We start from the raw sequence: 13457 nt of genomic DNA on the forward strand, positions 1-13457 counted from the left end.
GTCTAGAAAAAGTTTGGGATAGACCAAACATTTAAGGGGTAGACCCAATTGTGACGCATTTTAAAGGGGTTTCTTGAAAACATTTTCCAGTTCCTTCATTAGCCCATTACTCACCCTACAAATGCTGACTGAGGACTCATTATGTAACTATCAACTGATAAAAATTGATAGGGGATGCAAAGGCGTGAAATTAGAAGAGGATAATCCAATCTAATAAACTGTTTATTTGAGAAACAAAGTTTTTGCATTAGCTACAGATGTGGATAAGAATATAGATATATACCCATTTTACCTGGCCACACTGATCGTAAGCTGCCTATGTATTTGGTGTATTTGGTACTAACCTCACTTTAAATACACCGTCACCCATTGAAAGAGACAATGAGGGACAAGCTGCAGTTTTGTTTTACTGTTTGAATTTCCTAGACCAATTCTACTTTATCATGAGAATTTCTGGGGGGAAATCAAAATTAGCACTTTAGAGAATTTTACTTGAAGAAGAAAGATTTTCTTAAGAAAATTCCTTTTGGGGGAAAAATTTTTTTTTCAGGAAAATAATACCGCCAATAAAAATGAATACAGCTTTGCTTATTTCTGCAGCCATCGTTAGCAAGAGATATAAAGGTATTCTGTTTTTGAGTCCATATGGAAAGATCATCAACACAGTCTGCTTCTGGGTTCTTTGCCAAAATACCATAACCCACAAGCCTTCTACCTTAAACATAAAAGGAAAGGTGTTGTTCTGGTCAAATAAAGAAATAATTTTTACTAGCATACGTCTAATGTTAAAGCTGCCTAAATCCTGCCAAATGCATTAAAACAACATCTGTAAAACAGATTTTCATTAAACTGATCAGTTTAAAGTTAAGCAGCTAGGCAGATGATGCTTTAAGCTCACCCTTCACCTTTAACCTTTAACCTCCTTCAGCTGGAAGGAGGACACACACTTCTTTTAGGTGATGCAGCAAGAGGTAGTCTATTTCAATCGAACTGACAGATCACCACATTTAAAGTGTTGTGAATCGATACGTTGTCAATAACAAGGAAAGCTGATTTTCTTACAGCTCTGCATTTGTCTTATAACTGCTACTCGTCACTTTCCCTTAAAGTCAGACTAGTTCCCGATGCAAAATGATGTAAATTAAGCTCTTAATGAAAATGAATTTTTATATAGGAGATTACTGTCTAGTCATTAACTCAGAAAATATTTTAAGTCTAATTTTAATATTTTAGCCAAATTACAGACCATCATTTTTTCCAGGCCCTGGACAATTTGTTAGGTTCTCATTTAAAAGCAATTAATGTTACTTAGGAAGCAATTTTATTTAGCTCACACAGGCTGACCAAGTTTGCTAAAATCCTCATTACTGCCCTTGAAAATCCTCTCCCTATCTGACTCACACCGTTTTCGTAACTCAGTTTAGAAACAGCATCCTCAGCAACACATTGCTACTCTGGAGTACTTTTATAGTCACTACTGCATAATAATGCAGTTTGGTTGCCCAACACTAAGTTGCAATAGCTCAAATATTTCTCTGTTCAATCTTCTTTTAATTCAACATAAGTTTGTTCAAAGTGTGTTTCCGTTTGTTTTTTTCTTTTTTACCATTTTTAGATACTACACTAGGAGAAAATTTGTGTATTTAAGAGATAAGCTAATAAACAAGAGTTGGGGGGGAATTTTTATATGACATAACATTTTTAAGGTAAGAGGATATATGTACCCCTTGGTTCCTGGATCTGAGGCTATCTCTGCTTTAAAGCCCTCTTTATAAACAAGGCTTTATCTCAGTGGGCTGCTCTCCATTCAAAAATAATATCTTACTCTCCCTGCGATGGAACTTCCAGACTAACTCAGGCACCCAGCAAGCTGCTCTGCAGACAGTGAGGGTGGTCAATCCATACATGTAGAATAAGTAGGTAAACTTAAGGCACACAGGGACATGCACGTCTAAATAATTGCCAAACAATTAGATTAAATAACCTTTCCTGAGAAAATAAACAGTTACCATCTACCTTTCTTGAGCTTCCCATATGAGAGTAATAAACAGAAAAATTTGTACATTTATACATTCTCTTCACAACACGTTACTATAAAGTGTTCGAGGAGCTGCATGAATATAAACCCAGTTCATGAATATTCTATCCAGCTCCCAGAATTGAGATCTATTATTTATACAAACGTAATGTTTATTTGTTTATTTTTCTACTAAGGATTCTAAAAGTTTTAATAGGTCAGGTATCAACAGAAAAAAACAAAGTTTACAATTGAATGGTTTCAACTGTTGCTGGAAAACCCATGAGTTGTAATATAATTAATGTTAGATTATATTTTCAATACCATCAATTTAGAAGCTTTCCATCTTACATTAAGTCCTGAACTCCCCTCAAACTGTGTAACCCAAATCGAATGCTTTCATTATTGATCCGCAGAGCGCCGGCATCACGGGAACACAGCTACAAATTCTCCTACCACCTCTTTAGGGTTTTACACTCAGTGCATCAATCTAGAATTTGAACTTCAAGAAACAACCTAAGCAAACGGTGCCAGGACAACCCAAATGAATAATTCCTGCACATGCCCCAGACCACCACAACCTGGTCTTCTAGTTATGTGTGTGCATAGTTTGAAATAGATTAGAAAAGCCACAGGTGTTATAATCACTGGTTGACTCCTGATAGTATAGTTATCACTGATTTCTAGTATAAATCAATAGATAACACTTGCAAAATGGATTTTGTAATCATATGTAGAGCTTGTTACAGTGACAAATGGTTTAGACTATTTTCTGAATTTTAATGCCCTCTCGACAAAAGAAGTTTCTAATAAGTTACCAAGTTATTCATCATAGAAAAGAATCTGTTCCATGTGTACATGAACCAAGACAATCAAGCCAGACCAGTAAACCAACTGCCAAAAAGAAATTAACCAGTCATCAGGGCTTAGAAAAAGTCAAGATGAGTTGTATAATCAATGGTGTGCAGCCCCTTGCATGCTTTTATTACATTGGCATATTTTTCCCAGCCAAGATGAAAGTATATGTGCCATTGAATGAGCATTTGTATCCCTGCCACATCCATTCAGGGGATAAACACATTACTAGGATTGCTAGCTAAGAAAAGTCATGGAAAATAACAACAGAGTTAAGAAGACATCGAACTGATGCTAAAGGAGAGTGTTTCCTCAGTACTATGAGGAACTTAAAAGAAAATGCACACATTGAATTTGGATCACCCTCATTTGCCATCAAACAAAAGATGCTGTAGTCACAAGGTAGCACTATTTTTATCTTCCGCTTTCTGGATAACCATTCCCTCTTAGCCATGTGTGGTATGGTATACTTCTTTAAAATTGGTTAATAACAGAGGTCTAAAAGTATGGTTTTATATATGAAAATATCCAGAAAAGTTATTTTTATTTGGGAGCATCTGGTAAAGCAATCAATGCCACTGAGGTGCCTGTAAAGGGGACAGAGGGCCAATCTTTCAAATAATTTCTCCAGTTCCCTAGATTTTGACATAACATGCAGCAAGGTTCAGCAGTCACTGTGCACCTTGCCCTCCTATTTTTATTCCCCTTTACTTGCAGATTTGTGCTCCAAGCCCTGAAGCAGTTAACTCCCTCCCCACCTCTGAGCCGAGGGAAAGGGCTGTCACTCTTACCTTGTAGAGCTTCAGGGCCGCCTCGTGCCTGTGATTGGTGGTGTGCAAACGTAACTTATCCACACTGTTGGTGTAGTAGTCACAGGCATTACACTTCAGGTGGACGGGGTTGCCAATGGCGATGCACTTCAGCCTCCACTCATTGCTTTTGCCTCCTTCTTTAATGTGGGCCACCAGCTGGTACTTCTGCATGTGCTTGTCTGTCTTGCAGTGGAGCTGGAAGTTGGCTTTGAGCTGAGTGTTGTAGTTACAGAGCTTGCACTGGTAGATATCTCCAATTACAGCCCTCCACTCCTCTTCAGGGAGAGCGCGCTCGCTGCTCACATGCACGCTCAGGGCCTCCAGGCTGTCAGAGGTGAATTTGTTGCACACAGCACACTGGAATAGCTTCAGTGCTGGGTCACTGATATAAGGTGACAGCTCTCCTGCAGTAAGGAGGGACAGGTCATCACCCATTAGCTGACCACTGGCAAGCCGGATTTCAGGCGGCAGCTCATTATTTACTACAGGAAGAAAAAAAAATTAAAGGGAAAAATAGACACTAGAAAACACAGCACACACAAAGGAATCTGCAAAATGAAGTCTTGACCAGGAATGTGCTTTCTCTAGAGCTTAAACCATAAAAAGCTGTAATAGGATTGAATTGGGATCAATTACAATCATCCCTTTCAACTTCTAAATGCCCTCATCAGATAGCTTTAATTACTCCTACTGGGCATGATGTCATTCTGAAATTTGTATTTTCCAGGGCAAGAGAGGTGATCGATACCATAACAAAACAGTCACGTGCTTGTGATTTAAGAGCCTAGATAAACTTACATGAGCACTAATTGTTGTTTCACAATTTGTCTCAAAGCTTGATGAGATTTGGCTAATTCTGGAGGCGTGCCTGTAATCTCCTGCCAAACACCTCGGATAAGGTAACAGTATTACTGTTAGCAGTTTAATTATCTTCCATCACAGACACAGAAATAGTCTTCATAGACATTTCATTAGAAAGAGTGGTCTACCTTTTCAAAGCTCAAGTGGATATTTTCGGGAATAATTGCCAAAACAGAAGCAATAAACCTTGCAAGCTGTATATATATATTATATATATAATATATATACACAGTGCATGATCGCATGCAACTCACACATGCGTGTTTGTTAATCACACTCCTGAGTGAAGACCAAGTTTGCTGACCCCTCTCAGGCTGCCCTGGATCCCTGAACTGCCTCCTCTATGGGGTTAATGCGGGTTTGAAGGAAAGCCAAAGGGGGTTGATTATCAGCTTAGAAAGCCCCTGACAGTCAACTGTCCCCAATTTGCCTGAACTCACCACTTCATCTGGGCACAACACAACACATAAGGACGCGAGGAGGCGCTAACAGGAGTGTAAGAAAGCAGTGGCTACTAACCGAGTCCCGGCGCCAAGGCGGCGGCGGTGGCCGGGTCCAGCTGGAAGGGGCTAATCAGGAGCTGCGGGTCGGCGGGGCTCTCCAGCTTCATCCCGGTCAGGCCTATGTTCTGGGCCAGGTAGTACTGATAGAGCTCCGCCTCGGCCGGCGCCAGGCCCAGGTGCAGGTTGTGCTGGATCTGCTTCATGTTCTGCTGCAGAAGCATCATGTTGTGCATGTGCTTCTCGCTGGTCATGTGAATCCGGAGGTTCCTGGCGACGTTGGTCTCGTAGTCACATACCTCACAGCGCCAGGTGGGTTTCTGCTTGGGCTTGGACGGAGAGGGTGTCCCACAGCCGCTGAGGCTGGTGGTGGGGGCCGGGGCCGAGTGGCCGAACACCTGCTCACCGTTGCCGTTTTGGAGATTCTGCACATTGTTCAGGTGCTTGTCAGACTGCATATGGATACTGAGGTTGCCTTTGGTAGTGGTCGAGTAGTTACAAACCTCGCAGCGGAAGGGTTTATAGCCACACGTATAGCTCTCCCCCCGAGCGAGCCTGGGGTGCGGCTGTCCAGTCTTACAATAGACACAGGAGCCGCCGGGCTCGGGGTGCTTCTCCTTCATGTGGGCCTCCAGGGTCTGCTGATATTTGTAGTGCCAGTTACATTTGGGACACTTGAGGGTTTTGCATGAGTTCCTTGAGTGCATCATAGTCATATGACCACCCAGAGACCTCGAAGACCCCAAAACCGTGTCACACTTAGGACACTCGATGCCGCTGCCCGGAGAGCCGTCGCCCCCGGGCCCTGGGGTGCCGGGGGCACTGGGGGCGAAGCCGTGCTGGTGAGGAGGAGCCGCGCCGTCCTCGTCCCCCCGGCCCGTCTCGCTGGGGTGCGCAGCCACGACGCTGTCCTTACCGGCCCCTGCTTCGGCCACGTCCTTGCCGCCCAGGCCGTAGGCCGGAGCCACGCTGCCGCCGGCCCTGCCGGACTGCTTCTTCCTTTCCGTGTCGTCGGACACGGTCGCCGAGGAGGACGAGGTACCCTTTTCGATAAATTTTAGCACGCTGGATGATAAAGGAGAAATGCTTTGGTTTAAGAGAGGGAAATCTTTGTTCCCAATACTATCAGTGAGGTCGCCCAGTACCTCCTCGTCGTCCAGTTCGTTGGAATAGGCGTCCTCCTCGTCCTCGTCGCCCGCCTCCGGGGGCTCGCTCTTGACCGGGCACCCCCCGTTGGGGTGCACAGCGGCCTTTTCTTTTGGCCTTTCACAGTTGTTCTCTTGGTCTTTGCTCTCTGACATCTTGCTCGATTCAGACGACGGGCGGCTGAGGGAGACAGAGGTAATCGGGGTGTTCACGACTAAACTAGACAGCGCCCCCAGGTTCACGTCGGCCTTTGGCATCGGGGCGAGCCCCAGCGGCTGCTCTGCGGAGCTCGAGGGGCCCGAGCCCCCTTTCAGGAAGGCAAAGCCAGCCGGCAGGGAGTCACCGTTTTCAACATGAAAAGCGCTCCATAAACCGCGGAAGGTTGGGTCGGGTCCTATGAGGTTTGTAGTAGAAAAATGGGGATAAACAGAAGTGGACTTTTTTGGTTCCAGAAAGCTGATGAGAGGTTCTTTGTCTTTGCCGATCCCCTGTATTATGGCGGAGACGCACTTGTTACTGAGGAGCTTCTGCTCCTCCTCGTTGAGGGTCATCCGATGGTCATGCACAGCATGGGTTACAAAGGACCTGATATAACCGAAAGACAGCTTGCACAAGAAACACATTAACACGGGCTTCCTTTTCCCATCGCTAACACAACCATCGAACTTGGACAAGTCCACATTGTTGGGGACATCTTTGGACACACAGGAGTTTTTGGCTGAGCCATCACTGGTGAGATAGTCTTTCTCTCTCTTGTGTCGGAGATCGTAGACACGGAAACTGTGCAACACAGGACCAACTCCTGCTAATGCTGAGGTATTTGGGAAAGCCTGGTCGGCTGTAAATGGTTTCCCGAGGGATGAAGCGATATGAAACGTGTTGATGATCTGCGGGTAGAAAGACACAGGTGCCGAGGCCGCCTGCTCGCCCTTGTCCCCCCCGGCCGAGGCCAGGGAGTCCAGGAACATGGCCGCGGAGAAGAGCTTGCCGTGCGCCCCGCCCTGCGCGCTCTGCCCACTGTCTTTGGAGTCCTCGATGATGTAGGCTGACCCATCAGGCTGGTAAACGATCTCCCCGGTGAGATTCTCCACGTCACTGTCCTCGAGCTCGCTGGCTTCGCTCTCGTTGTCATCCTTCAGGACGGGCAGGCGGGCGTTGGGGCAGTGGTGTTCCATGTATTTCTGTAAACTGGGGAAAGAAGTGGCACATTCGTTGCAGGGGATCTCCTTGGCTGAGGTGACCTGAGTGGCAGCGGCGGCATGCTCGACGCCGAAACCCAGCAAGACTTCGCTTTGGCGCCCCTCGGTTTTCAGGTTGTCATCCGTGGAGCTGTTTTCCCTGTCAGGCTCCATCCCTGCAACTTTCTCTGGCACCTCATTATCAAGTTGCGTGGCTGCACATGGCTTTGATGTGCTCTGCCCATTTTCCTGCCTTGAGATAGGAGGGGAGTCACAGGTTTCCATGGCAATTGCTACATGGGGATCTCATTTCATCCAGCCTGTCAGGGACCTGGATAAAAAATAAGGTGAGAGAAGGCATTTTTATTAAATAATGACACAGCTCACTAATAGCCCATCACTAATTTACAGCAGCTGTAAACGTGACTATCTAAAAAGGTGAGGCGGGGGGGACTTAAAACCAGCACACCTATCTATCACAGACAGACTTTGTGTAAATGGAGCAAAATAATGTAGACGGCTATCGCGAACCTGCCTCCACCGCCTGGGTGTCTCTGAGACTGCTGTGAGCATTCATCATAAAGCTAAAAATTATGTCAGCAATCCTTATTATTTTAATCCCGTTTTCTGGGGGGGAAATGTATATAATATCCCGAAAGGCTCTTTAAAAAAAAAAAACAACCTTGACTGCAACAGACATGGAAATGGCTTTCACATATGAAGGCTCCTGGAGTACAGGAACAATACAAATAACTTGTAATTTTGAATATTTCCCCTTGAATTTATTAGGCCATGCCTACGAGAGGATATGAGTGGGGAAGGGAGACCCACCATAAAGGCACCTTAAAATGAGAAATATCACAGTCATCGGCGGCACCGGCCGCACTCGCCTCTGGTTTTCATTTTGCCAGTAAATCAGCTTACTACAAATCTTCCCTGTGCGAGAGCTCTCAGCAGGTATCTGGCTGGCCCTGATTAAGCACCAATCACAATTCTTCCCCACACTTCAGTCACCTCAATGGGCAGCAGAACAGAAATTAATATTTACTGCAACCAGTCTTATCATCCTGGGGGACAATCGCATTCACTCCATTTTTTTTCCCCCCACTGAAATATGTAATGAACACCATTTCAAATACCATTTTGATGTTATCAATCCTGGTGAGTTGCCCATCTCTCAACCTCTGGCTCAATCAGCATCTCCCCTGGCTTAACAAATCATACACAAGCACTACTGATGAAAATCCTCCTATCATTTTTGTTTAATTTATATATTTTTTAAGTATTTCTTTTGTTTTTGTTTTGTTTTGTTTTTGTTTTGCAGCCAGGCATCTCAGACCATAAACTCCCTTTGTTGAGAACAAAGTGCACTCTCTGGAAAGCCATCTTAGGTTCTGGCAGCAGGGGCAGGTACCACGGGAAAGTTGAGAGTATGTTTGGGAAAAACACATTCCCCTTCTGTGTGTGTGTGTGTGTGTGTGCACACACCCACTTGTGTGTGTGTCTACAAACCTCAGCTACTGTAATAGCAGCTTGATTACAGCTTAAGCTTCTCTGAGTCCCTGCAGATCTCCCGGTTTGCAGAATGATGGCACTGTACACAACAGTCAAGTGGGCTGAAACTTTCATGTTTATTTTCAGCCTATGACATAGTCACCATCTCAGTTTCATAAAACAGGTAAGTAACCTTCCCTCCAATCTTACAACTTGAGGGACTCATAACTTCCAGGCCACCGGTTCTTTAATGGAAAAGTATCAACACTTTCCAGGACGCTGATAATTTTTGTTATGAGAAAGCTTGACATTGCCATATTATATTGGGCAGGATAAACATGCAGCATCTCACCCTGGATGTCCCTACATTTATGGCATTGATTCCTCAGTGACAGAGAGCTAAGGAAAAGCAAAACTCTGGGCTCACCAATATTACTAAGCATTTTCAAAATTCCTTTTGTAAAGCTCTTATGGCAGAAAGACTTCATTGAAGGTCACTGACATATTAAGTAGGAAGAATAACTTCTTAATACTCTCTTGACTGTAATCAAATTTAATCTTGTCAGCTAACTCACAGAGGAAGTGATCAGTGTAGAGTACATCAAAAGATCTGCAGAGATTGAAAATGAAATCAAGATTCGTTTTGGTATCTGCCATGGTTAAAATGACACTCTAATTGCTCAAAAATCAAACATCACAAAGCTTAGTGTATAAGTTTAATCATTGATGAGCTCCAGGTTAATTGTCCTCATGGCATGCATGCAGCTTTTAAAACCCTTTGAAATAATCTGATAATCTTAAACATGAAAACCGAATAATTTTCTAATTAGTTCACAAACATTCATGTTTACCTTTGCACTCACCAAATCGGCACACACAATATATACATACTGAAGGCAGCCAAAAATACCCTGTCAGATGGAAGGGAATGAGGGAGGCAGGAAGAGACTCGAGATTTGGACTGGGAGCAAGGTGGTCGATAATACCGAATTAATGACCCTGGATTAAAACGTAAAGTCCTAGAACCTAGGGGTTTTTTTTTTTTCTTTCCCATGATGAAATAACTTAGGCTGATATGTGGAAGAAGAGTCACCTTAATTACAAAAGTGAAAAAAGTTTCCAAATACTTTACAGCTTTGGAAAGGAGTTTCTGGGCTTTCCTTATTATTTAAATTCTATTTTGCTTATATCCTTACAATGGTTCTCAGCCCACCAAAAAATACTTGCTAGAATTATCACACACATGCTGAACACACCTCAAATAGATGTTTGTAAGATGCACTTAATAATTTTGGCCAAATGCCAAATGGACTCTGCTGTGTATATTCTCAATATTTCTCTGGTTGAAGTAGAAATTATCTGTTTATTTCACCAGAAGTAACTTCCAAAAGTGTGACAACATTGTTGCCATGTGGGAGAAAAAAACAACAACTGAGAAGTACATAAAAGAATTCATCACAGGCCAAAGCAAAATGATAGCATATATTTTGTTACAATATTCCCACATAATTTAACACAAAATTGGCTATCAGTTTCTTCTCAATAAGGTACACATTAATCAGAACTATATCTTCTATTTAATCAAATTTACATTTCATTCCGAAAGCAACAATGACAAACCTATCTGAATTGATAGTTAGTAGCATATTACCTGATTTTTTAATTCATAGTTATTAACTATGGCCATGGCAATGTTTACCGTATATTTTGATGGAATCACTTTAGTCTGTGGAGTTAAAAAGTTACGTAGATAAATACAGGCCATGACACTGGATGTACATTGTACATATTGAATATGATGCTAAGTGATCCTACTGTCATCAGTGTCAGAGATCTTTCTTTCATCTGCGTGGCCCCTTTAGGAACTATACACTAAACCTGTATAAGTCCCAGTAAAAAGACAATAAAGACAATCATTTAACTTAAACCACAGAATTCACTCAAAAAATAACTATGCAACAAGTAAACTCACTATAAAAGTTACCCTACCATTTAAACTGGTTTCTGTTTTGTCTTCACCAATGGCTATTCTCTATTGCCAAATATTGGGGTTTTTTTTAATCACCAAAACCCTCAAGAAATGCTCCCCCCCAAAAGAACCAACATAATTTTAATGTTAATGTCAGAACAATACATACCTGCTGGTCGGCTTAGAATATGTGTACACATTGTGTGTGTGTGTGTGTGTGTGTGTGTGTGTGTGTGTGTGTGTGTTCTCAGTAATTCACAAGATCAGTGACTTACTTGGATCATGTAAATCCTTTCTTTTTTTTTGGAACTAATGGACAATATGCAGAAAAGAACTTTAATGCTCATTCTGCCTTGCTTTGGTGCTCTGCCGAAACTCTGCTCTGCCAAATGACTAAACCCACCTACAAGGAGCCCGGCTAATGAAAGTGGTGCTTTCTGAACAATAGAAGAATTCCTTTGCATTCAGAAAGCAGAGTTTCCGTTAGAACCCCAAGTCAGGGAGGTCAGTTTTACCTCAGGTTTTTGTTGTTGTTGTTGTTGTTTTTTATTTGAGATTGTCCCAGCCCTCGTCTCTGGTCCAGGGAGACAGTGTTTGTGAAATGATTAAAAAGAATGTGATCTGATCAAGGGGACAGAAGAATGGGAAAGGAATGCTAGCTAGGTTAGCCACTCTGCCCAGTGCTGGGAAAAAAGACAAGGGCGCCCCCCCGCCTATTGTTTTTTTTTTCTCATCTGCTCTTTAGCCATTTCCTAAGGTGCCAGAGTCTTTATTTACTCCATTTTAAATGAGTTAAAATTTGTCCACTTAGAAGAGAATATGGTAACAAGTTACAAGTCCTGGAAAAAAAAAAAGAAAAAGAAAAAGAAGAAATAAAAATCCTTGAATTATATCAAGTCTCCCAAAGGTCATCACTGTCTCTGCTGTGGCCTTTTCCCCATTCCAAATCCTCTATCAATATGTCATAGTGAGTTAGGCAAAGACAAAAGAGAGGTGCAGTGTGAAAACGGCACATATATCTAATCCTGACAAAGCAATGAATAGACCTTCACAAGTATAATTATACTTGTTTATTTGTTGCCACGTACAGAGAACTGATGAAAAAAAATCCATCAAAGTGGTATTATGCAGACACCAAGAGCTTCTTTTCTTTGGTTGCTAAAGCCACATTGAGGCTTAAATTCCTTATTGTTATATTCAGAAGAAAGAAAAAAAAAAAGATTTTTGGCTGGATTTTTTTTCTTTTTCTTTTTCTTTTTTTTTTGTATCAGTTGCTGACAGATCTTTTGTGTACAAGGCTGTATTAGCTCACACTGCTACCTCATTTCTACCCGCATTGGAATTCATAATTATAAACTACTGTACAGAAGCTTTTAAATGGGTGTGGTGAGCTGACCAAGGGAAGAGGGCCCTTTTCTCACCACCTCACTTTCGATACATCAAAACGCAGGTAAAGTTACCTCAGAATCCAGCTTTGATCTCAGACTTTAAAGTTGGTGCTGGTGGTTTCCTTTAGTCAGCTCTGCAATTTGTTTATTGTAGTGTGTGTTCAGTATTTCATCAACGACTGTGTACCTTCTTTTCTACTGTACCATTCACAAACCTTCGCAGGAAGAAAAGACAAATCTAAGGGTTGAAAATACGAAGTAAAAAATAATAATAATAATAATTCAAGCCCGACTATTAAGGAGTCATTATGGCCCAATCGTCACTAAATCAAATAACTTCACAAAAGCACATTTTGAGAAGGGGGTGGAGGAGTCAAATAAGTTCCCCCCCCCCCTTCTTGCAGGATAGAAATATATCAAAGTAAATGCACTCTGCATAGTTAATGTTTGTGAGCTTTACAATTTAAAACAGAAAAGCTGTAATTTTTCTTTGCTGGCAATCTGGAAACACTCTGGAGTTAATTACAGCTGATTCGGAATGAACCACACAAACAAAGACCAGTCTATGTCCAGACAATTATGCTGCATTAACTAGCTTAGAGCTTCCTGCTGATGCTCCAGGGCTCTTCTGTTACACCCTCCTACCTTCCCAGCACGAGGGAAAATGCTCCTGCAAGGAGCAATTAATGAAGAGAGCTGCAGAAGAATGTGTGACGACCTCTCCTGACACGGCAGAAACTTTCCACCCACGTCACGACAAAGGGGAGAAGGTAATTAAGTTTGAAGAGAAGGATGTAACCAAATATATAAAGCGTTTAAAACAAGCAAATGTTTAAAGAGGGGAAGTTTCCCAAGACAAACATGAGTGTTCAAGACAGCTCCGTTATTTTTCCCCTCATTTTTCTCATTAAGATCTAAATTAGCTGTTGAATGCAGACTGGCTTGCTTTTCCACAAACAGGACCTTTGTGGTGGACGCTAAGTGGTCTTCTCTTCTGCCTCTCTCATTCTCTATTTTTCTTTGTCCACCCTCAATTCCCCTCCTTCTCTCGCTTATCTCTAAACCTCCATGGACTTGATAGGACAAGGACACATCCCTAAACATATGTGTTAAAGAACTCAGGAGGGCAAGAGGCAAGGAACACTTTGCCAATGAGTCCAATAGTTCTTAATTTGATTAGTTGTGGGGAATAGGAATTTTCCTCAGTTATCTTCACAACTTTAATCAAACTCGAGCT

General features: G+C 42.4%; 1 protein-coding gene across 3 annotated transcripts in view; it reads right to left on the reverse strand.

Annotated features, from left to right (window-relative positions):
- ZFHX4 (zinc finger homeobox 4) overlaps positions 1-13457 on the reverse strand; it is a 186909-nt gene that overhangs the window by 156136 nt on the left and 17316 nt on the right. The window contains exons 2-4 of one of the 3 annotated variants that reach the window (XM_066378856.1): positions 12293-12435; positions 5065-7700; positions 3664-4088 (exon numbers count right to left, since the gene is read on the reverse strand). In XM_066378856.1, the coding sequence (XP_066234953.1) occupies positions 3664-4088; positions 5065-7654 (3015 nt within the window). In that variant the 5' untranslated portion in view covers positions 7655-7700; positions 12293-12435. Of the gene's footprint in view, positions 1-3663; positions 4167-5064; positions 7701-12292; positions 12436-13457 lie in introns of all 3 variants that reach the window. The other 2 variants (XM_066378853.1, XM_066378854.1) reach the window with 2 other exon arrangements.

This window comes from Saccopteryx leptura, chromosome 3 (assembly GCF_036850995.1).
Source record: "Saccopteryx leptura isolate mSacLep1 chromosome 3, mSacLep1_pri_phased_curated, whole genome shotgun sequence".
Lineage (NCBI taxonomy): Eukaryota > Metazoa > Chordata > Mammalia > Chiroptera > Emballonuridae > Saccopteryx > Saccopteryx leptura.